At 48.8% G+C, this 21355-nt stretch overlaps 1 protein-coding gene across 2 annotated transcripts; it reads left to right on the top strand.

The window, feature by feature from the left end:
* The first annotated feature begins 887 nt into the window (after positions 1-887).
* On the top strand, positions 888-21355 carry Lpo (lactoperoxidase). Of its 2 annotated transcripts, none has more exons than XM_087570694.1 (13): positions 888-1035; positions 5411-5488; positions 6647-6734; positions 9098-9252; positions 9875-9992; positions 10290-10419; positions 11109-11315; positions 12699-13023; positions 13475-13635; positions 17232-17484; positions 18311-18484; positions 20290-20527; positions 20712-21355. In XM_087570694.1, the coding sequence occupies exons 2-13, from the start codon at positions 5413-5415 to the stop codon at positions 20917-20919; spliced, it is 2133 nt and encodes a 710-aa protein (XP_087426820.1). In that variant the 5' UTR covers positions 888-1035; positions 5411-5412; the 3' UTR covers positions 20920-21355. The 2 variants fall into 2 exon arrangements, with proteins under 2 accessions (XP_087426820.1, NP_001401265.1); NM_001414336.1 differs by lacking the exon at positions 888-1035 and adding an exon at positions 2086-2121 and having other exon boundaries at positions 20712-21353.

Genomic DNA, 21355 nt, shown 5'->3' with positions numbered 1-21355 from the left:
TGTATGTGCATGTGAATGTGTATGTGTGTGTGAGTGTGTGTGTGGATATGAGAGTATCGTGTATGTGTGTGAGTGTGTAAGTGTGCAAGTGAGTGTGTGAGTGTGTGCATGTGAGTTTGAGTGTATGTGGACATGTGTGTTTGCATATGTGTGCACACACACACATACACATGCGTGCATGGGCGCACACAAACTCACGCATGTGTGCACCCATGTGTGGTTGGTACTATCTGTACCCTGACCTCACAGGGCTGCTCCATTTCTGCTGTTGCTATTACTAAAATGTCTTGAAATCTCTGTGCTGACTTATGAGAAGTTTCTGGCCAATTTTAGTTTTCTTCTGAACTTTTGGTTTCCTAACCTTCACTTCTCAGACCAATTTGCTAGTTCTCTACTAGGAAACCAGCTGCTTATGCTAAGAAGATTTGCACAGAATGAGAAACCCATGTGAATAAGCTACCAGTGTACTGTGTGAAAATACACTCGGCTACAGGACAATGGCATGTCCACAGGTGTGCTTCCCCCAACAGCACGAGATGGGCCACACTGGTTTAGCCCTGATCAAACCCAGGACATAGTGCATCAAATGCCGAGATGTAAGGCCTGCATTTTACCGTTACCTTGGTTGCAGTAGTTCACCATACATTATGTAGAGGACACCATTTTCCCATTGTAGAAGAGAGTTCCATCTTGAAATAGCTTGGTGGTAGCGAACTCGCCTAGCACTGTCCAGGCCTGAGACTGATCCCAAGCACAACCACCCTCAAGTAAAATCCACCTAAGACAGAGCTTCCTGAACCCATAAGTGCAGAACTAGAAACAGGCTCCGACGTTCAGGAAGTAGGAGCAAGGAACAATGCTTGGCTGCAGAACTGAACTGTTTCAAAGAAACAAGAAGCGTCTGGTGTCTGTACCCTTTGTTGGGCAGCAGCCTTCTTCTGAGATGTCCAGCATTTGCCCGTGTTCTTCGGAAGAGAAATACTCTTTAAGAAGCTGACTGTTCAAACCTGAGATCCCAGGACTGTGGAAGCTGAGGTAGGAAGATTGTGTGACTCTGAGGCTAACCTGGGCTCCGTAATGAGGTCTGAGACAGCTGGGATACACTGTGAGACTTTATCTCAAAAACAAAGACAAAAGAGAGCTAGGTTTTAAATGTATTTCGGTGACAGAGACAGGCTATCGCTTTCCTCAGGGTGAAACTAGTGGTCTGGGTTACGCTCCTCTCTAAGAAATTATTCAAAGACGATTTCATAGAGCCCACCCATCCTTTGGGTTTTCTATCTTGTAAAACATGCTAATGAAATTCTGTCTTCTCAGATTCATTTCCTTCTTCTTATTTGGTTCTGACAAACTTGACATTTTCCAAGTCACTGAGATAAGTCACATATTAATCTCTGGGCTTTCGGTCGATAATTTATGGGGCCATGGTTGATTTTAAGGAGACAACGTATAAGAGACGTGATGTCAAAGACCCATAATACTCATCTAACCTTTGATTTCACCACTGAACAATACAAAACACTGAAAGGTGAATCGCTTTGAGGGGTCTGTGACCCACTGTCCTGATGATGTAAGGGCTGATCTCTCCTCTCTGGTGACTCTTTCCAAAGAGCCAGTCTTTTGAGAATTTGATTCCCCCAAATTAAGGTTGTTTAATCACCCTAAATACAAAAGACAAGTTCATTAATCCTACCATGGATTGGATAGACGGTAAGGGAGAAGTCAAAAGATGACGTGTAAATGAATAAGGGTGACATATAACTAGACTTAGTTCTAAGAGCTATTCAGACCCACTGGGGGTCATACATGTGCAGGCCTTAGAGTTGAACCTTTCCTGCTTACACCAGACTGGGAGATGGTAAGAGGAGTAACGCCGCCTAGTCAGCGAGATTGCATCAAGTACTCCTTGACATCCTATGGTTTCCTTATTGCATCTGCCTGGAGTCACAGGGTGTGTCTTGCCAAGCATGCGTGTGTGTGTCCTTTAAGACACTTCAATCTCTCAAAATCCTTCCCCCTGGGCCTTTCCCATAAGTAAATTTTTTACAGGAGGATATAAAAGACCAAGTCGTCTAAGCAGAAAAAATTCTAGCTGCCATAGGAGGTCAAGGCGCACGGCAGGTAAGTTCTATTAACCTTTCCTGGTTCCTGCAAAGTGGATGATGAAATATCAAGACCAGAGAACATTTAGTCCTTGATTTGGACTTGTCTTCTTTGGGCATTTTCTGGTGCCAGACTTAGCTATGGATTGGCAAGGTTTCACAGTGTATTGCAGGGGATGACAAAATCGGCTACAGGGCGAGAAGCCTTTTCTGCACCTGAAACCAGGCAAAGCCATCCATCAACTGTGAGGGTTGGAAAGTTCCGAGAGCCTTTCTCATCTGCACTGTTTAGAAATCCCACTCAGAAAGTTGAGGAGACCGTGGCTGAGTGAATGCGATGTTTTCCAGATGGTCCCCACTGTAGTGAGGTGATACAATGAGTCAGGGAGGAATCTAAGCCAGCGCTCTCAGAGCTGCATCTCCTTCCTGCCTGTTGGCTGCAGCAGATCTGAACATCTGGTTAGCCCTGATAATCTAGTCCCTGTTTTAAATATTCTGAAGTCCTCTGGATCTCAACCAGGGCCCTGAACTGTAACTACTAGATGGTTTCATTTGGGGAGAATTGAGGGGTTACGTTGTATGGCTTTTTTAATGTAACTGGCTATATTTAGCACATACCCAGTGTCTCACCTCCAGCTGGGACAAAGGAGTCTTTCTCCTCTGGAGGGCTTGATAAAAGTCCCTAGGAATATAGAAGGAAAATAAACTCAAATCTCAAACTCAGCTTCTTCTATTGACATGTCCCAGCCTGCTTCTGACTCCAGGTCTGGGAGAAATCCCCACCCACCAGCAAGATACACTGGGTAGCTGGATACCAGTGGGTGTTCCTAATCCCAGTCAGTACTGAAGGTCTCTACCTGGAGATATCAGATCTCATAGGTGGAGCGCTCAGTCTCCAAGAGTGAACCCTGACTTCAGAGCCAGTCACACCCCCCAGGCTGCTCTGTCTAGGAATCTGACAGCCTTCCCACAACCTCTCCTCAAATTTGACCAACATGCTAGAGACGCTCACAACACTCGGGAACGCTTTGGTTATTTCAAAGGACACAGGGAAACTACCCTTCCAGCAACTTCTACACGACATGTTCAATCATCTAGAAGCCCTCTGGGGTCTTTTTTTTTTTTTTTTTTTTTTTTTTGGAGCTAAGGACTGAACCTAGGGCCTTATCTACCACTGAGCTAAATCCCCAACCCAGCCCTGTGGAGTCTTACAGGATAATACAACTAAAGCCTGAACAGCCACATAGACCTAATGTTAATAGACTGAGTAGGAAATCCCAATAAGGCTTGTCTGTTGAGATTTTTCTTTGCTTCTCTGAGCATCATTCCTCCCTCCCTCCCAAAGGACATAATCCCTTCTGAAATGGGAGGGTTGTGGTCCATTCTCAGATGGTGTAGTTTTGAGAATTTCATGGTCAGCACCAATACAAAAAGGTGGGGGGTGGGGAAGGGGTGGTTATTAGAGAGTTTGTTCCTGGGGAAAAAGAAATCACGGTTTCGATATCCTAATTTAGGGAGGAAGTTTCAAATATTCCAGAACTGCTTGAAAGGTCAAATATAGTGTTCCTCCTGGAGACAGGGTGTCACTGGCTTTCTGGTTGGCTCATTCCATCACCTCAACAGGTTCTTGCCATTAGTGGAAAAGGATTCCAACAATTCCTTCCCTCTCAGTCTCCTGAGCTCTTTGGTGACTCGAAAATCTGAGAGTCAAACTCTGGAAGGCCCCAGTACTCCATGTGGTCTTCTGGGCAGAACTATTGCCTGTGAGCTTGCTGTTGGTGTAGACACAGGGCCACCTTCTACCACCTGCTAGGCCAGAGTCTGTACTCTTCCAAGATCATTAGATGATTTTTACACACACTACAGGATGAGAAACTGACTAAGCTTATCAGCTGACCCTGTACAAACTCCAGAAGATAAACCTCTCCTCTCTGTCAGTTATTCAGTATGTGTTCAGTGTTAGTCCATACCAATGCTGAGCTCGGACAGACAGACACAGACACAGACACACACAGACACACACAGACACACACAGACACAGACAGACACAGACACAGACACACACACACACACACAGACACACACACACACACACACACACACACACACACACACACACACAGCATTGGCTCCCAAGAACTCGTGGCCTCATTTGAAAACTGCATGAAAAGACTCAAGTAAAATATTGAGGTAGGACAGGGTTGGAAAAACCTAACGTTGCCCAGAGAAACCCAGTAAACATCACAAAGAAGAGGCCATCTGGCTGGGCTTTTGAAAGCACACAGTTCATGAGGCAGAGAGGACATTGCTTGAGAAGAGGCATGGGGTTATGTCTGTGCCGTCTTCTCCTTTCTCCTCCCCTCCCCAGACACAGGAGGAGTAGAGGCTGCGGCTCTCTCTTCAGAGCATGCTCTGAGTCTCAGGGAAGAATGAAAATTGAGGGTTTGGGACATACCTAATGGGAGGCTAAGAAGGCAGGTCCATGCCCTAAACATCACAGAGTGCCAGCATTCTGTATGCTTTGTCCCGGCTGCCTTCACCTGCAAACGGCGTCTTTTCTAGATGCTTTGCTCGCCTGTTTTCCAGTGTCAGGACCCCATATTTGCCTAGCTCTGCTTTCAGCCCTATACCCTTCCTTCATGCCAGCGAGGAACATGGCCGTGACACAGAAAATAATTCAGCTTTAGCCTTGAATTCTTTTCTTCCTCTTTTTAAGGGGGTGGAGGGGGAGAGACAGAGAGTGTGTCAAAGTAAAGGAGAAACAAAAAGCCAAGTTTCCTAATCAGATATGGCAGAGGAAATGGGAGGGTTGGGTGTTCCATGGGTCAAGAGCCTCAGTTTTGAGGGAGGGGAAAGCCCTGTGGAACTTCTGAGGAAAGGAGTGGTGTGTCCCCTCCCCTGTGCCATCCCCAGCAGAACCTGGCTGTCAGGAAACAAGCTATCTGAAGAAGGAGGCAAGAGAACCCCTAAAGCTTGGTCACATCTCTCCTATTTGTGTGATGTAACAAGTCCAGGCTCCCCAGGCGGAACGAGACATCCTGGGTCATTAAACCCTGCCCTCTTACGGGCAGGCCAGTGGCCCAGTGTTAAGGAATTTGCCCAAGATCATGGGGTGGAGCAAATGCAGAGCTATATCAGGTCCTCAGACCCTGAGTCCTCTTTCCCTCCTGTGTCTTTCTGGCTCTCCTGGCCTGTGAATATTATGAGCTTGTATAGCGAGGGCATCTGAGTTTGCCTGGGATTTCCCTGTTTTCTGAGATTCCATTGCTCACAGTGGAGCTCCACTGAGGACCCCGGTCTCATTTCAGTGATGAAAGTGCTTCTGCGTCTCCTGGCCCTCCTGGCTTCCCTGATCTTGCTCCAGACTGCAGCATCTGCCAGAAATGGTAAGCGTCAGGCTGTGTTTGTTTCTTGGAATAAGACCCGGACATAACCTTGGTGGCTGAAATCAATGTTGATTTGTACTTACGCAGCCCAGAAGGCTAGTCGTTCAAGGAGAAGGTAATGGTAGGCCATGTTCCTCCTCAAGGCCCTGAAAGAGGACGCTCCCTTGCCTCTTCTGGCTTCTGATGCTGGAGGTATCCTTTATCTTTAACTTGCAGCTACCCTGAATTTTACATGCCTCCGTGTGTCCATTCCTAAACCCACCAGTCGCTGGATTTCAGGTTCACCCTAATCAACACAACCTCATCTGAATTAATCAGATCCACAAAGCCTATCTGAAAATAATGCCACATGCTGAAGGTCCAAAGGGACACCGTTCAACCCACTGCAGTCTCCTGGCAGGGAAAAGAGGCAGCCTCTGGTACTCCACCCCCAACCTGAGGGAGAGCAAGGAGCCCATCTTTCCTTTCATGTCCTGACTACTGGCTAAACTCTGATGGGCTGTTCAAGGGACCACAAGACGATCTCGCCAGATCCCATGTAGCCCAAGCGGAGTGGTCACACTGAATGTCCGACCATACTCTTCCCGGGCACTGCACCAGAATCCCATGGGTCGTTTGACATCCGGCTGAAGAACAGACAGGTTGCTTCCCGGTCTGTGTCACCCGCCTTTTTTTTTTTTTTCTTTTCTTTTTTTTCCGGGGCTGGGGACCGAACCCAGGGCCTTGCGCTAGCTAGGCAAGCGCTCTACCGCTGAACTAAATCCCCAACCCCTGTGTCACCCGCCTTTAAGGCAGTGGTTCTCAGCCTGTGGGTCTCGACCCCTGTGTAGGGGTCACTGGACCCTCTCACAGGGGTTGCTTATCAGATACCCAACAACCAGATATTCACATTACAGTTCATAATAGAAGCAAAATCACAGTTATGAAGTAACAACAAAAATAAGTTTATGGTTGGGGGGTCTCAGCATTAGGAAGACCAAGGACCACTGCTTTGAGGCCTCTGGTAGCATATCCTAATCTTGAATTTCTACCTGCTTGGGTTTGAGATTTGAGGTAATGGCTGCCGAAATGAGGATGGGGCTAGGGGTAGGGGACTAAGAACCAAAGGACATCTCGAAGGGGCGGTAATTGACATCCTTCTGCTTTTCCTTCCCCAAGATCCACCTGCCAAAACTGTCATCATTTGTGACACAGTGGAAGAGGTCAAGGCCTCAGTCAACAAGGCCTTCCTGGATTCCCGGTCCAGGTAAATGAGACTCCTGTGTGTTAATTCCCCTTCACGGGCTTCCTGTTAGTGACAAGGGCAACTTGACCAGCCCCAACAAGCCAGTAAGCCAAAGCAATTACAAAACTTGCCTTTCCACCCCTCTCCACCCGAACCAAGTATGAGGCAAACAGGAAAAATAGCTTCCGAGTTCTAAAAATCCCAGCTTCTAAGATGCCTTGAGGGGACATCTACTATAATCCTATAGGGATTTCCCTCCATGTGGCCTAGGATTTCCTTTGGTTATAACCTTGCCAGATTCAGAAGGTTTTTTTCATTGGATTAATGTAGTCGGACTTGCGTCAGGCTCTCCAGAAACGGAACCACAGGCATGGAGTCAGTGCGGGTAATTTGCGAGAGAAGTCCTCTCAAGCAAGGTTGCCACATAATGTAAAATTGAGTGTGACTTCAACTCCAGCCTCAGCCCGACCCACCATCACTACCCACCCACAGAGACCTAGAGTGTAAGGTGCACTTCAGAGCCTGTCCCATCTTGGAGCAAGGGAGTAGAGCTTTCCCATATCCACCTTAGGTTGACGTGGCCCAGGCTTGGGGCTCTGGTGACAAGTGTTAAGCATACTGGTGAGAACTATTGGGAACTCTAATGAGGCAATGACAAGGGCTCGGGAAAAAATGTCAAATAAAGCTACAGAAGTGAACCTAGAGGCTGTGCCCAGAGCAGCTAGCCAAGGAGCCCAGAAACCCTTTTGATGGATCTGAGGAGGCCTCCATCAACAGACTAAGTCACCATCCACACCATGCAGAGGACTGGGACCCATGAAACAAGCAATCCCATGATTCTTTTGGTGATGTTTAGGTTGCTTTTAGTCTCCAGAAATAGTATCATTTCACAAGGTCAAAGATCGGTCTAAGGAGGCAAGTCCCAAGCTGCTGACTTTCTCGGCTCTGTAGTGCCTGGGCTCTACAGTGACGAGGAGGAGCCCAGAGGTCCTCTCCCTTGTTCTAGGATAGGCTCCTTCCACTCCACCAACTCCTTCATAGGCTGAGTGTAGAGAGGAGTGGGAAAATTAGGGAGGGCAAACCCACCTGTCCTGAACAGCTCAGTGCTTCAGTGGGACCTCTCTTTGGGTACTTTTCTAGCTACTCCAGAAATCTATTACCAACTCAAAGACCTGGAAACTTTCTCTCTAACCTATACTGAGAGCTCCAAGCCTGTCCTTAGGCTCATGACTTTAGACCTGAGTCCCGGACTACTGAGCTATACTGTCCCATAAAAACAGCAGGAAGCTGGGTGTGGTGTTGCTTGACTTGTCCTGGCACCCAAAAGGCAGAGGCAGGCAGATCTCGATAAGTTTGAGGCCAACCTGGTCTACATATCCAGGCTAGCCAGAGCTGTGGCATAGTAAAAGCTTGTGGGTTTTTGGTTGGTTGGTTGGTTGGTTGGTTGGTTGGTTGGTTGGTTGGTTGGTTTCGTTTGGTTGTTTTAAGGCAGCAAAAGACAGCATGACTTATATGCTGGTTCTCTTTAGGGAGGTTAGGCTAAGGCTAGCCCTCCTTTGCCTTTTCTTTCATGTCCCTTGAGCTAAACCATGGCACTTTAAATGGAGCTAATGACCTGTTGTGAAGGACAGGGCAGGCATTACAAGCAGTGACTTAAACACAACCAAGGAAGGCTGGGTTCGTGAGAATCTGAACCATATTCCAGAGACTTGGAAACAGAGGCCTTGTCAACAGAGCTTCACACACAAGGAAACTGAGGCACAGGGAGGCAACAGCAAGTTCTCGTGCCACTAGTCTGTCTGAATTGTCACAGACTTCAGAGTAGAAGACCTTGGTTGTTCTTATCTTGCACATAGAAGACACAGGACTAAGGGTGAGCTTTCTTGTGATGCTCGGTGTAGGCTGAGTGCTTCCGGGCAGACCCCAAACCAATTTTAGGCCCAGATGCATGGGCAGAACTGGAGGCCTATGTGTGTCCTTGTGCTAAAACTCTTAGATTATAAGGCTCAGCAGGATACCAGGAATTCTCAAGTCTGGATTCATTCATTGTACAACCTGGGTGGTCTTAAGATGCTCTGTTGGTTCTGACTCTGTCAGAACCCTCTGGTTGGAATTTAGGAGTCTTTTGGTCCATCCACCAGCTCTATTTAAGGCCAGACTTAGTGCTCCACAGTGTCTGCGATTTTCTCTTCCCTGAAGAAGTTTTTCTAGCAGCATCAGAAGAGACAAGGGGCGGGGGGAGTGCTGAGAGCCCACGTTTACTCCTCAGAACCCTTGTGGCTTACCACCCCCCCCCCGTACACACACTCCCTTGCACCTCTCCCGTGAGCCACGGACGCACTTCCACGGAGCCTTCTCTTGATCCCCATCGGTTCCTACTGTAGGCTGAAGAAGGCCATGAGTGCCGAGGTACGTAGCACCCGTCATCTCTCAGACTATCTCAAGCATGCCAAAGGCCGGACACGCACAGCCATCCGAAACGGGCAGGTGTGGGAGGAATCTCTAAAGAAACTGACCCAGTTTCTCACCAACGCCACAGGTAAAGAAAACTTGCTAGACCTCTAAAGAAAGGAAGGGACAATCGGTACAGAACAGAGGCCACCAAGAACTGTTAGGAACTATCTATACGGAAAAGCATATCCACCTCCTTTCTTAAACCCAAAGGGCGTACTGGTAGACCTCAGCAGTTCTTTTGCCACAGCCAAGCCAATGTTCCTTTTGCAGATGAAAGAACTCTTTGTGACAAGGTTATATTGCTAACTGATAGAGAAGGGACATCTGTGTTTCCGTGTGCTATATGATTTTTAAGACGTCTGCCTGGAGGAAATGCCAAAGTCAATAAACAGGGTTTCCTACCCTAAGCCAGTGTCCTCTCTCCTGTAGGTGAAGCTTCTAGTGTCAGAAAGGTTTGCTGGGAGTATGTCTCAAGAAATTAAACTTTTCAACTCCTGAGTCACTCTGAACAGAAAACATCTCCAGTGAGGCCACTGTGACCCACTGGGAACGGTCCTTTCCACTACGCCAAAGAGTCCTAGGTCTTGAGATTGGGAAAATTCAGAACCTCACACAGCAGAGAGTCCCTCTGTCATCTCTAGTCTGATTCCCTGCCTGTTTCCAGTGTCTCAGAACTTGGCCCTGTTTGGGGTTCCCTTCTGTTTCAGGTCAAGGGCTGGACTTGACTTCGCTCTTTTGGAAGGTGGGCTGTAATCCCCCTGCTCCAGCAGTGACTTGCAACATAAGTAACCCTTACCGGACCATCACTGGAGACTGTAACAACAGGTGCACGCACCACCCCAGTCAGCATCTTAGCCCCGTGGACACTGCAGGCACAACTCCTGAGTCTCTCTGAGGAGAAAACATCTCCAGTGAGGCCACTGTGACCCACTGGGAACGGTCCTTTCCACTATGCCAAAGAGTCCTAGGTCTTGGGGTTGGGAAAGTTCAGAACCTCACAGTGCAGGGGGTCCCTCCCCATCTGCTTTTCCTCCCGCAGAGCTCTGGTTAAGGGCGGCAGGGTGAGGGCAGCCAGCCAGGATGCCACCTGCTGAGGCTGAGAGCCTTCTTGCTGGGTTTCAGGAAGAATCCAGCGCTGGGATCCGCCAACAGGGCGCTAGCTCGATGGCTGCCGGCAGAGTACGAGGATGGACTCTCCCTCCCCTTCGGGTGGACGCCGGGGAAGACGCGAAACGGCTACCCTCTCCCGCAGGTGAAGGAGGACGGGGTACAGGATGGGCGGGAAAGAGCCACACGCAAGTCAGTCAGCACTCTGAAAAGGAAAAAGGGAGGCGCAACTGAGATCAGGATTTGCGCCCGAGCGATATGTTCTCCAAACTGCCGCAAGGGGGCAGCAGAACCCGGGGCCCAGCCAGGTGGTGGTGGTAATGTCCCAACTGTCACAAGCCTGATACCCTGGGGTCTTCCAGGCAGATGGTTTCCTTGCACTATTCTACTTACGCTTACCCTGTCCCAGCCCCTGGAGTGCACCAGCTGTCGTTTTCCTTTAGGTCCGATCTGTTGGCCTCATCTGAGTTGGCAGCCAGTCTCCAGGGTCCCTCTTCTTATATCCAGAAACCTGGCGCTTCTATCACCGGCAGTCAGCAGCAGCGAGTCTTTGTTTTCCCTCTCCATAGTAAGGCTACTTGGCTATTGTCGGAGTCATACAGACCTGGGTTTAATCCCATCCCTCTCCCCTTGCAGCTGCAGGACCAAGAGTATCGACTTCCCCTCTCTAGCGTCCTCTGTCCTCGTCTATGTCAAGGTGTTAACATGCATGCACCCAGTACCTCACAAGCTGCTCTTGGGACTGGGTCGTAGGTCCTCAACAAACTGGTGTTGAATTTTGATTCCCAAAGCATGCTTTCTTCCAACCTGACCTCCCCCTCCCTCCACGTGCAGCCCCGTGAAGTCTCTAACCAGATCGCCGGCTATCTGAATGAGGAGGATGTTCTGGACCAGAAGAGATCTGTGCTCTTCATGCAGTGGGGTCAGATCGTGGACCATGACCTGGACTTTGCCCCTGACACTGAAATGGGGACTGATAACTACACCAAAGCCCAGTGTGACGAGCACTGTATCCAGGGAGACAACTGCTTCCCCATCATGGTAGGTCTCAGCAGCCAGACAGCCGCCCCTGACCACTATCGTGGATCATGAGTCCCTTGCAACTTCCACGTAGCACCCATTCCCAGCCGGGATCGCTTGATAGCTTTGGATGCTGACTTCGTAGCTTCATGTCCATTCACGCGCTCAGCCATCCACTCAGCGATTAGGCAGAAACGGTATTCTTTGTCAGGGAGTGCAGCAAACACTGAGGAGTCAAAGGTGAAGTACTGCTCTTGCTCCCAAGGACAAAAGGCTGTCATGCAAGCGAGCACGTGAACTATTGACAGACTCCGGAACTCTGCAGAGGGTGATCTACGTCCCGGACCCAACAGGATCGAGTGTGCTGGGGGCTGATTAGAAATGCAAACTCCCAAGCCTCACCACCCCCACCCCGGCCAGGTGTTGGGAGATACAGTCTGTATTTGTATCAGGACACACCCATTCACCCCACCCGGCCCCCTTCTGGCCTGGGATTTAACCTATACTTAGTTTGTGGAACTAAGTCCCCTGGAGGATGACTTCTGTTCCCAGAAGGAGCTAAAAGTAGTGCTAAGGGCAAGGGCGGGGGCGGGGCGGGGCGGGGCGGGGCGGGGGCGGGGAGGGGGCGAAGAGTGTTGGGCAGCAGAGCGGAGAGAACGGCTTGCAGTGGTCTCTTCTTAAACATAGATTTTTTTTTTTTTTTTGGTTCTTTTTTTCGGAGCTGGGGACCGAACCCAGGGCCTTGCGCTTCCTAGGTAAGCGCTCTACCACTGAGCTAAATCCCCAGCCCCTAAACATAGATTTTTGTACTTAGTCTTTTATTCACTCAAGCGACAAATCGACAGTCTGCGCTGTGGTATAAATTTAAAAAAAAAAAAAGAGAGAAAGAAAGAAAAGAAAAATCTGAGACACGGCTGAGACTGAGACCCGAGTCTTACATATTCCCCTCCTAGTTTGTGGGTGCTTAAACAAGTCAACCTATTGGACTAATTGAGACCATTCTCTAATGTGTAAAGGACTCACAGGCTCTCTCTGGGGGGCCAGAATGAGGTGAGGTATGAATATCGAGTGGCTGGCATGAGGCAGTTCCAGGGTTGATATTTCGGTAGTAATTACTAAATCTCACCTCATATGCTGCATGCCCATCTAGGGCTCTCGGGAAATCCTCTCTGCCATTTCTGAGCGCTTGTTGTGAAAGAATGAATCATTGTTTTCAGCTCTTGCACATCAGGATATAGTGAACTTTGTGGAGTGTCATGGGCCCCGGGAAGTATATTGTCAGCAAGAGGCATCTAGGGCCAGTGTCTGGCAAGAGTCCCAGGAGGTCACCGTGAGCATCTTTTCCTCCAGACTGAGGAAAGTGTAGATATTTTGTGTAGTCATCCCCAACCCATCTCTCTACAGTTCCCAACTGGTGACCCTAAACTGAAGACTCAGGGGAAGTGCATGTCTTTCTTCAGAGCCGGATTTGTCTGCCCCACACCACCCTACCAATCCCTGACCCGAGAGCAGATCAATGCTCTCACCTCTTTCCTGGATGCTAGCTTAGTGTATAGCCCTGAGCCGAGCATGGCAAATCGACTTCGAAACCTCAGCAGCCCCTTGGGCCTCATGGCTGTCAATGAAGAAGTCTCAGACCATGGACGGCCCTTCCCACCTTTCGTCAAAATGAAACCCAGCCCCTGCGAGGTCATCAACGCCACAGCTGGTGTGCCCTGCTTCTTGGCAGGTGGGTCTAGGCTGGGAGGGAAAAAGAGGGTCTAAGGAACAAGGGGATCGTCGAAGGAGGCTGCTCCACCTTGGGGTTTGTCCAGGAAAATGCCCCAAGTCACCCCTGCCCATAGCACTACACTCGGAATAGAGCGTTCGCTGTAGAACAAAAGAAGGAAAAACACACAGAAAATCCACATGATCTCATCGTCCACCAGTATTGGTTATTCGTGTTTTAATATAAACCTTTGTAGTACTGTACCCCAAGCACAGTTGTAGCCAAGTCTGGTAGCACAATCTGTAACCCTGCACCGTCCTTCGCTGCCCATTTGACCCTCTCCACCTGACTTTCCTTAGTCTACCTTGAAGGACGGGCTTGGGAGAGAGTCGGGGATGGGTACCATGTTTCTCTGTGCAGCTCCCTGGCTCTGCTCAGGGAGAACGCATCTTCTTGTCTTTTGGACTTTTAGGAGACTCCCGAGCCTCAGAGCAGATCTTGCTGGCCACATCCCACACACTTTTTATCCGGGAGCACAACCGGTTAGCCAGAGAACTAAGCACACTCAACCCACACTGGGACGGAGAGACTCTCTATCAGGAGACAAGGAAGATCATGGGAGCCTTCATCCAGGTATGGAGGCAAGAGCCACCGTCGGCCACCTCGGCTCTGTTTTGTCACTTCCAGCCGCATGCCCTCTTTCCTCATTCTTCCTTGCTCCTCCTTCCCTTGGGCCTCTCTCCGGGTGTCTGATAGGCTCCATTTTTAAATGTATCCCCATGTTCTGAGCGTGGGGAACTACCCATGTGTGGTACCTCCATGAGCCTGCTGTTGTTACCACTGAGGCTACAGGTTCTCTCTGCAGTGACTTGAGCTATTTTGATTTCCTCTTCCTTTTAAATTCTCTATATATAAGCTGTGTGTCGTAGGCATACTTGATTCTGGATTGCTTTCTCAACTAAGTGAGTTAGAAGAATTGAGTGTGTGTGTGTGTGTGTGTGTGTGTGTGTGTGTATTGTGAGTGTGTATTGTGTGAGAGTGTGTGAGTGTGTGTGAGAGAGAATATGTGAATGTGAGTGTATGAGAGTATATTGTGTGTGTAAGTATGTGTGTGAATGTCTATGTATGAGTATGTGTTGTGTGAGAGTGTGTGAGTGAGTGTGTGTATTGTGTGAATATGCATGAATGTGTGTGAGTAGTGTGAGTATGTGTGAATGTGTGTGAGTGTGTGTGAGAAAGTATGTAAGTGTGAGTGTATGAGAGAGTGTATCGTGAGTGTGTGTGTGTGTGTGTGAAAGAGAAAGTGTGTGTGTGTGTGTGTGTGAAAGAGAAAGTGTGTGTGTGTGTGTGTGTGTGTGTGTGTGTGTGGTGTTGTGGTTTGATTATAAGATAGGGTCTCATTTAGCCCAGATTGGTCTTGACTTCCTGATCCTAAACTCTAAGATCATGGACATCCAAAACCATATCTGGCTTGTTAGAAGTTAGATCTTTTATTTTGTCTTTAGAATCCTTAGGGTCTAGTTTACTGGAGGTTCTTTTCCTATTTATTTACTTATTTATCTATGTGTTTTTCTTTCCTCCCTCTTCCTCCTCTTCCTCCTCTTCCTCCTCCTTCTCCCCTCCCTCCTCCTCTTAGTTGTTTTGTAGAGACAGGGTTTCTCTGTGTAGCCTTTGCTACCCTGGAAGTCACTCTGTAGACCACGATGGCCTTGAACTCAGAGATCTGCCTGACTCTGTCTCCTGAGTGCTGGGACCAAAGGCCCCACCGCCGCCCACCTCGATGGAAGTTCTTCATCAGCCTGTTTTTTTCTCTTTAGTACGGATTAGTAAAGCCTACTGGTCATTTCCGTTTCTGGCCTCTGCCGTTTGCATTCAACTACTGAGCGGATCCAGTCTCACTCCTGCTTTCGTTACCATTATTTCAAGGAGTGGATTTTCTTTTTTTTTTTTTTTTTTTTTTTTTTTGGTTCTTTTTTTCGGAGCTGGGGACCAAACCCAGGGCCTTGCGCTTCCTAGGCAAGCGCTCTACCACTGAGCTAAATCCCCAACCCCAAGGAGTGGATTTTCAACTCCGGAGTTTTCTTTTTAATTTCTACTTCTTTGCTGAGATGTTTCCGATGTCCCAATTCTTGTTTCAGAAAAAAAAAATGTAATTGGCTGAGGATCCTTTAAGATACGACTTTGAAATCTTTATCGACTGTAGTGTTGGGGTGCAGGTCGGTGGTAGGGTGCTTACCCTAGCGCGGTCAAGGCTCCGAGTTCAATGTAAAACAGTGCAGCAAATAAGCGAAATACCAATGTGTTCATCTGTGTGTGTTGGTGTGTGTGTGGTGGAGGGGTTGCCCGTGGGTCTTTGGCTGGGCAGGAACATACGTGTATGTGGAGGTCACAGCCCCCACCTGTGTCAGTTCTCCAGAAAGCCAAACACGTATTTTTACTTTTGAAGTTACAAAGTAAGCTAGCCAGGCTGGCCAACAGGCTCCAGGAATGGACCTGCCTCTCTGCCTTCCCTGCTTTGAGATTGCGAGCCCACAACACCATGCCTAGCTTTATTAATGAGTCCTGGTGATCCCAGACATGATCTAATTCCACCGAATCCATGTTGCTGTTACCTTCAGTGGGCCTTTTCCTCACTCAAAATGCGGCTTTCCAGGCTTTTGGGAGTACCAAACACTTTAGCGATTTTAATCCTATCTGAATCTTTTTTTCTAGCTTGTAGTTCCCCTGTTTAGTTTCTGGTCTGCCATTGTTTTCACTCTAGTAACGCTTGGTTCCAAGTCCTTCCAGTGTTTCCTAGTCTGCTTCACTCTTCCAGGGCACCTGAAATCCCCACTTCGATCCTGCTAGGTCAGTCTTCAGGGCACTGAAGGGTTTTTTTCTGGCTGCCTGTTGTTGCTAAGCAACCTCCTAGAGAAGCAGAAGCCATGGTGCCTGGGATTCCTTGGTTCTTCACCAAGGAATAAGAAGAAACAGACACAGTGCTCAGCCCCCACAGAAGGCTGAGACTGTCCACAGCCTGGACTAAGGAGTAGGGCAAAGCTGGCCAGAGCTGAGGACTTGGGGTGTGAGGCAGGAATTGGGGCTTTCTGCTAGTCTGTGTTGGATTTCCCTGGCCCTTGGTCTCTGGAAAGAAAAAGCAGGCATGTTTGCTTGTGTGTTTGTTTGTTTGTGTGGGGAGGTTTCAGGCTGCCAGTCTCTTCTGCACCCAGTTCAATCTGGGGGTGTGTAGAACTCACCACATTGTTATTCTTCTCCAAGTTCTGGGGTCCCCTTTTTCTAGCTTTCAGAGTCTTTTTGGAACTTTTGCTTATGTGTCTCTGTGTGCAGATCAAAGCGAATGTTAGATCTCCTGGAGCTGGAGTTACAGATGCCTATGAACCATCTGATACGGGTGCTGGGAACTGAACTCAAGTCCTCCAGGAGAGCAGCAAGTGTTCTTAATAACTGCCAATCTCTCCATCTCTCCATCTCTCCATCTCTCCTCTCTGTCTCTGTCTCTCTGTTTCTCTGTCTGTCTGTCTCTCTCTATCTCTCTGTCTTTCTCTATTTTTTATTAAATTTTAAGTTGCTCAGGCTGCTTTAAAGTCACAAAGCTGACCTTGACCACCTGACCCCATGCCTTCACATCACCAGGACTGGGATTACAGATGTGCATCACGATAGCCATTTGTTATTGCTGTTGGTTTAGGGTTGTTTGAGTTGGAAATAACAGTTTCACTATGCAGCCCAGGCTGGCCTCAAATTTGCAACACTCCTGTCTTTGGAATGCTAGGATTATAGACATGTATCACCATACAAGCTTGAAGTCCTTTTATTATTTCCTGGATGAAATAATTTCCAGGATGTTTAGTTATAGTGATTAAAGAGGAGAAAGAAAAATAAGGCTACACCACTTTGTTCTAAAACCAGAACACACACACACACACACACACACACACACACACATTTTTAATTATTAAGATGAACTATTGCCATATAAAATAGTAGAGTCAGAAATCTTGCTTTAGCACCAAATTGAAATAATCAATTAATCAATTAGTATAACCAATGTGGAGATAGAATGAGAAATAGTTGAAAGAAGGCCATGATTGATTAGCAATGTCTGCCATGGCCATAGGAATGGAAAGTGGGTACAAATCCTATCCACTTGGCATCCTCTTGGACAGCAATTCCTTCCAGAGGCTCACACCTTGTCACAGTCTTTCCTCACGACTTCTTTCTCCCTCCAGATTATTACCTTTAGGGACTATCTACCCATCCTACTGGGCGATGAGATGCAGAAGTGGATTCCCCCATACCAGGGCTACAATGAGTCTGTAGACCCCCGGATTTCCAATGTTTTCACCTTTGCCTTCCGCTTTGGCCACTTGGAGATCCCCTCTACTGTGTCCCGCCTAGATGAAAATTATCAGCCGTGGGGTTCAGAACCTGAGCTCCCCCTGCACACCGTCTTCTTCAACACCTGGAGGCTGGTCAAAGATGGTGAGTCTTTTTTAGGGAAGCATTTTTGCCTTAGCCCTCTCACTTCTTCAAGCAGTTTGTAGGGACTCCTGGTATGGGAATCACCTTCCACACACTTCCTGTGTGGCCCTGGGGAAGGGAACTCATCTTACTGAGTCTTCATCATCTCCTTGTTTGTAAAAGAGGGCAGTAACAGGGCCCACCTCACCAGGATATCAAATGAAATGAGACAGATGTGTAGGGCACCCTACTGTGGTTCCTAAGACCCAAGGAGTGATCAGTGAATACAAGTTATTTACTCCTTCCAGCTTCCCACGCTGGCATTCTTCTGCCATTTCCTACCCTAGGCTTCTCTGAACCCTGACAAGATAATTTGTGGGGTGGGTAAATTGTTCTGTTCTAGAACCTCCTACCACCACGGGGTATCATTGATTGAACTCGGCCATCTTATTTGTCAGTTGAATTTGACTTTCCTTCAAGTTTAACCAGTCAGGGCTGTTTCCTCAAAATGTATGATCGCTCTTCCTCCTGGAGGAAAGTATGGAAAACAAAAGGCACTGACTCTGTGAACTCAAACATGAAAAACCTCTTGGTATTCATTCCTACATCAGCCTAGGAGTGCCCTCTCCTGTCACCTCAGAAAGGGTAGCTTGGACTCCTCTTACCCTGTCACAAAGGTCAGGCTGCGCTGTGTTCTCCTCTTCTCGACCTCCCTCTGGTCAGAGACATTTCCTAGTCTTTCCCATTCCCTGTTGAGAGAAGGTGTCTGGGGCAGAGAGGACCCAGCACGGCTGATGCCCCCACCCTATTCCTATCCTAAGGATGGCCTCTTGGTGCTCGTCTACAGGTGGAATTGATCCTCTGGTTCGAGGCCTGCTGGCCAAGAAGGCCAAGTTGATGCATCAGGACAGAATGATGACGGGAGAGCTTCGAAACAAGCTGTTCCAGCCAACTCACACCATCCATGGCTTTGACCTGGCTTCCATCAACATACAGCGGTGCAGAGACCACGGGATGCCTGGTGAGTGGGTCTGAGGTCTCACTTGGTCTGGAGAGCTTCTTGGCTACCTTCTAGAGCTCCTGGACACTCTCTTCTGGGACCCAGGGGCCAATCAATCCTCACACTAGAGGCTTTTAATTTTTTTAAATTTTTATTTATTTTATACCCTGACCACAGTTTTCCCTCCTTCCTCTCCTCCCAGTCCCTCCTGCCACCTCTCTCCCTCTTTCCCTCCCTCCCTCCCATCCACCCTGCCTCTGTTTCTCTTCAGAAAATGACTGACCCCCCTGGACATCAACCAGCCATGGCATATCAAGTTTCAGTAAGACTAGGTACCTCCTCTCTTCATAAGTCTAGACAAGGCAGCCCGTTAGGTGGGAAGTGTCCCAAAGACAGGCATCAGAGTCAGAGACAGCCCCTGCTCCTGCTGTTAGGAGTCCTACAAGAAGACCAAGCTACACAATTGTAACATATGTGCCTAGGTCCAGCCCACGCAGGCTCCCTGGTTGGCTGTTCAATCTCTGTGAGCCCCTCTGGCCTCGGGTTAGAGACAAGCCCGTTTTAATAAACCCATATAAGACAGCCAGGAGACAGAATCTTCTAATGCAGGGCCGTGAGTGCACATCTGATGTCATTACCCTGCTCGCCGTTCAGGGAAGGCATGGTGTCGGGAGCAGGAGGCAGCTGAGTCAGGAAGCAGAGAGCGGTGGGTGAAGCTGCAGCTTGCTTCCTGTCCATGGAGCTGGTCCCACTCATGCTCAGGGTGGGGCTTCCCACCATAATTAACCCTATTTAGAAACTTCTTCAGGAGCATGCCCAGAGATTTGCCTCGTGGTTGTTCTAGATCTTGTCCCATTGACAACCAGTATTAACAAGCTCACCAGTTAAAGGACTGGAGGCCAGATTCCAAAGCTTTGTTCTTATGTTGTGTAGTGCTTGGAACAGTGGCTGACCCCATAGTAAGCTGTAGGCATACATTTTTTTGCAACCTACTTTTAATAAGGGTTCAATGTCTCCTCTAGCCCAGCCCCCAGCAGAGGTAGTAGAGAAGTTATTAGGACGGGGGTGGGGTGGGCCTGTTCAGCTACAGCTCTTTGGGGGCGAGCTTGGTCTTCTTGGGCAGCAGTTTAGCCCCATAGAAATCATCAAATGTGATTGAGCAGCTGCAGACCAATCCTCTAGGCAGACAGACACCAGGCACGAACCAGCAGCTATAGTTCTGTCCTGGAGAAACTGCCAGGCTGGTCAACCGGCCTGAGGCGGGTGAGGCTGCAGAAGTGGCAAGCTGCCGCGGAGACCTCACAAGCAGTTCTTGTTCAGTTTCTCTCGATGGCGGTGTTACCCCAAGTTGAGCTCAGCAACGCTATGGAAGGCAAACCGGTACATGGGTGTCTTTAGCAAAGAATAGCGAAGTGCAGCAAACTGAACCTAAGCTCAGGGCTCGTCTCCCACTGCCTGTGGGGGTCATAGTTACACTCCTTCATCAAACGCACTTTCACGTGTCTGCCATCTCCAAGCATCCTTTCACCTGTGTCCGCTTCAGGAAAACGGCCTTTCACGTGTTTGCTTTAGCAAGACAGCCCTTCACCTGTATGCCTCAGCAAACCATCATTTGACATAACTTGCCAAAGAAACTAGAAGTTTCCCCTTCAGTAAGCCACAAGTCGTCCCCCAAGACTGAAGTGCCACAGATGACAGGCAATGCAACATGTGTCCCTTGTCTTAAAACTCCCAGACTTTCCTGGCTGCTGGAGGTAACATACACCTCAAGGGAAAGCAAAAGTGAGAGATTCCGGAGATGAGCTGCCTTATCTTCCCTCCCCTAGGGTACAACTCCTGGAGAGCTTTCTGTGGCCTGTCCCAGCCAAAGACACTAGAGGAGCTAAGTGCTGTCATGGAAAACGAGGTGCTGGCCAAGAAGCTGCTGGACCTCTACGGAACCCCCAGCAACATTGATATCTGGCTCGGGGCCATTGCTGAACCCCTGGTTCCTGGGGGTCGGGTAGGACCTCTCTTGACCTGTCTCTTGGGCCACCAGTTCCAGCGAGTCCGAGATGGAGACAGGCAAGTGAAACCATTATGGGGGCAGGAGGAGTCTTTTTTTCCTTAGATGGGGGTCCCCAAAGTTCTTCTTGAGGTCTCACTCCATACCTCACCATGGAGGGGACTTTTCCCAAGGATGTCCTCTGGCAGTGTGGGGAAGAGCAGCCACTGGGCTGTGTGAAATGACCCTGCTGTGTCCTTGTAGGTTCTGGTGGGAGAACCCTGGGGTCTTCACAGAGAAGCAACGGGAGTCTCTACAGAAGTTGTCCTTCTCCCGCCTCGTCTGCGACAACACTGGCATCACCAAGGTCCCACTGAACCCATTCCTGGCCAACACCTACCCGCATGGCTTTGTGGACTGCTCTTCAGTTGATAAGCTGGACCTCTCACCCTGGGCCGCAGTGCAGAAGTAGAACACTACTGCCCACAGCTTCCTACATTGCGAGTGTCCATGGTCCAAGATGCCATTTCGAACAATTCCAGTGGCCTACTCCTTTCAAGTTGGACACCAAGACCAAAGGCTGCCACAGCCTTTCCAGCCCCTCCACTCAGCTGTCACCACCCTCACCACCCTCTCAGCCTATGGAAATCATCCTCTCTGATGACACTTAGGCTTCTTAAGATGTCCTTCCAGCTTGTCACACACCACCTACCCTCTCCCTGAGTGATCATTGGCTGAGGCTGTGACCTTTGATCTTTATGTTTCCTCCCTCCTGTCCTCCCAGACTAGATCATAAGCATCCTGAGCCAGAGACTTCTGCCTGCCTTGTGATTATGACTTGTTCAACACACAAAGTGCTCAATAAATATCCGACTGTCCCTTCCTAGGGGCAGGACTTGAAACGGCTA

The sequence above is a fragment of the Rattus norvegicus genome, chromosome 10, assembly GCF_021556685.1.
Source record: "Rattus norvegicus strain SHRSP/BbbUtx chromosome 10, alternate assembly SHRSP_T2T, whole genome shotgun sequence".
Lineage (NCBI taxonomy): Eukaryota > Metazoa > Chordata > Mammalia > Rodentia > Muridae > Rattus > Rattus norvegicus.
The sequence above is the reverse complement of the archived record's forward strand: the minus strand, read 5'-3'. Positions and strand labels throughout refer to the sequence as shown.

Bases quoted from the DNA above. Each gene is read 5' to 3' on its own strand.
- Lpo (XM_087570694.1), top strand. From the start codon at position 5,413: ATGAAAGTGCTTCTGCGTCTCCTGGCCCTCCTGGCTTCCCTGATCTTG. The intron at 9,993-10,289 runs GTGCACGCACCA...GCTGGGTTTCAG, and splicing joins ACTGGAGACTGTAACAACAG to GAAGAATCCAGCGCTGGGAT. The intron at 13,024-13,474 runs GTGGGTCTAGGC...TTGGACTTTTAG, and splicing joins TGTGCCCTGCTTCTTGGCAG to GAGACTCCCGAGCCTCAGAG.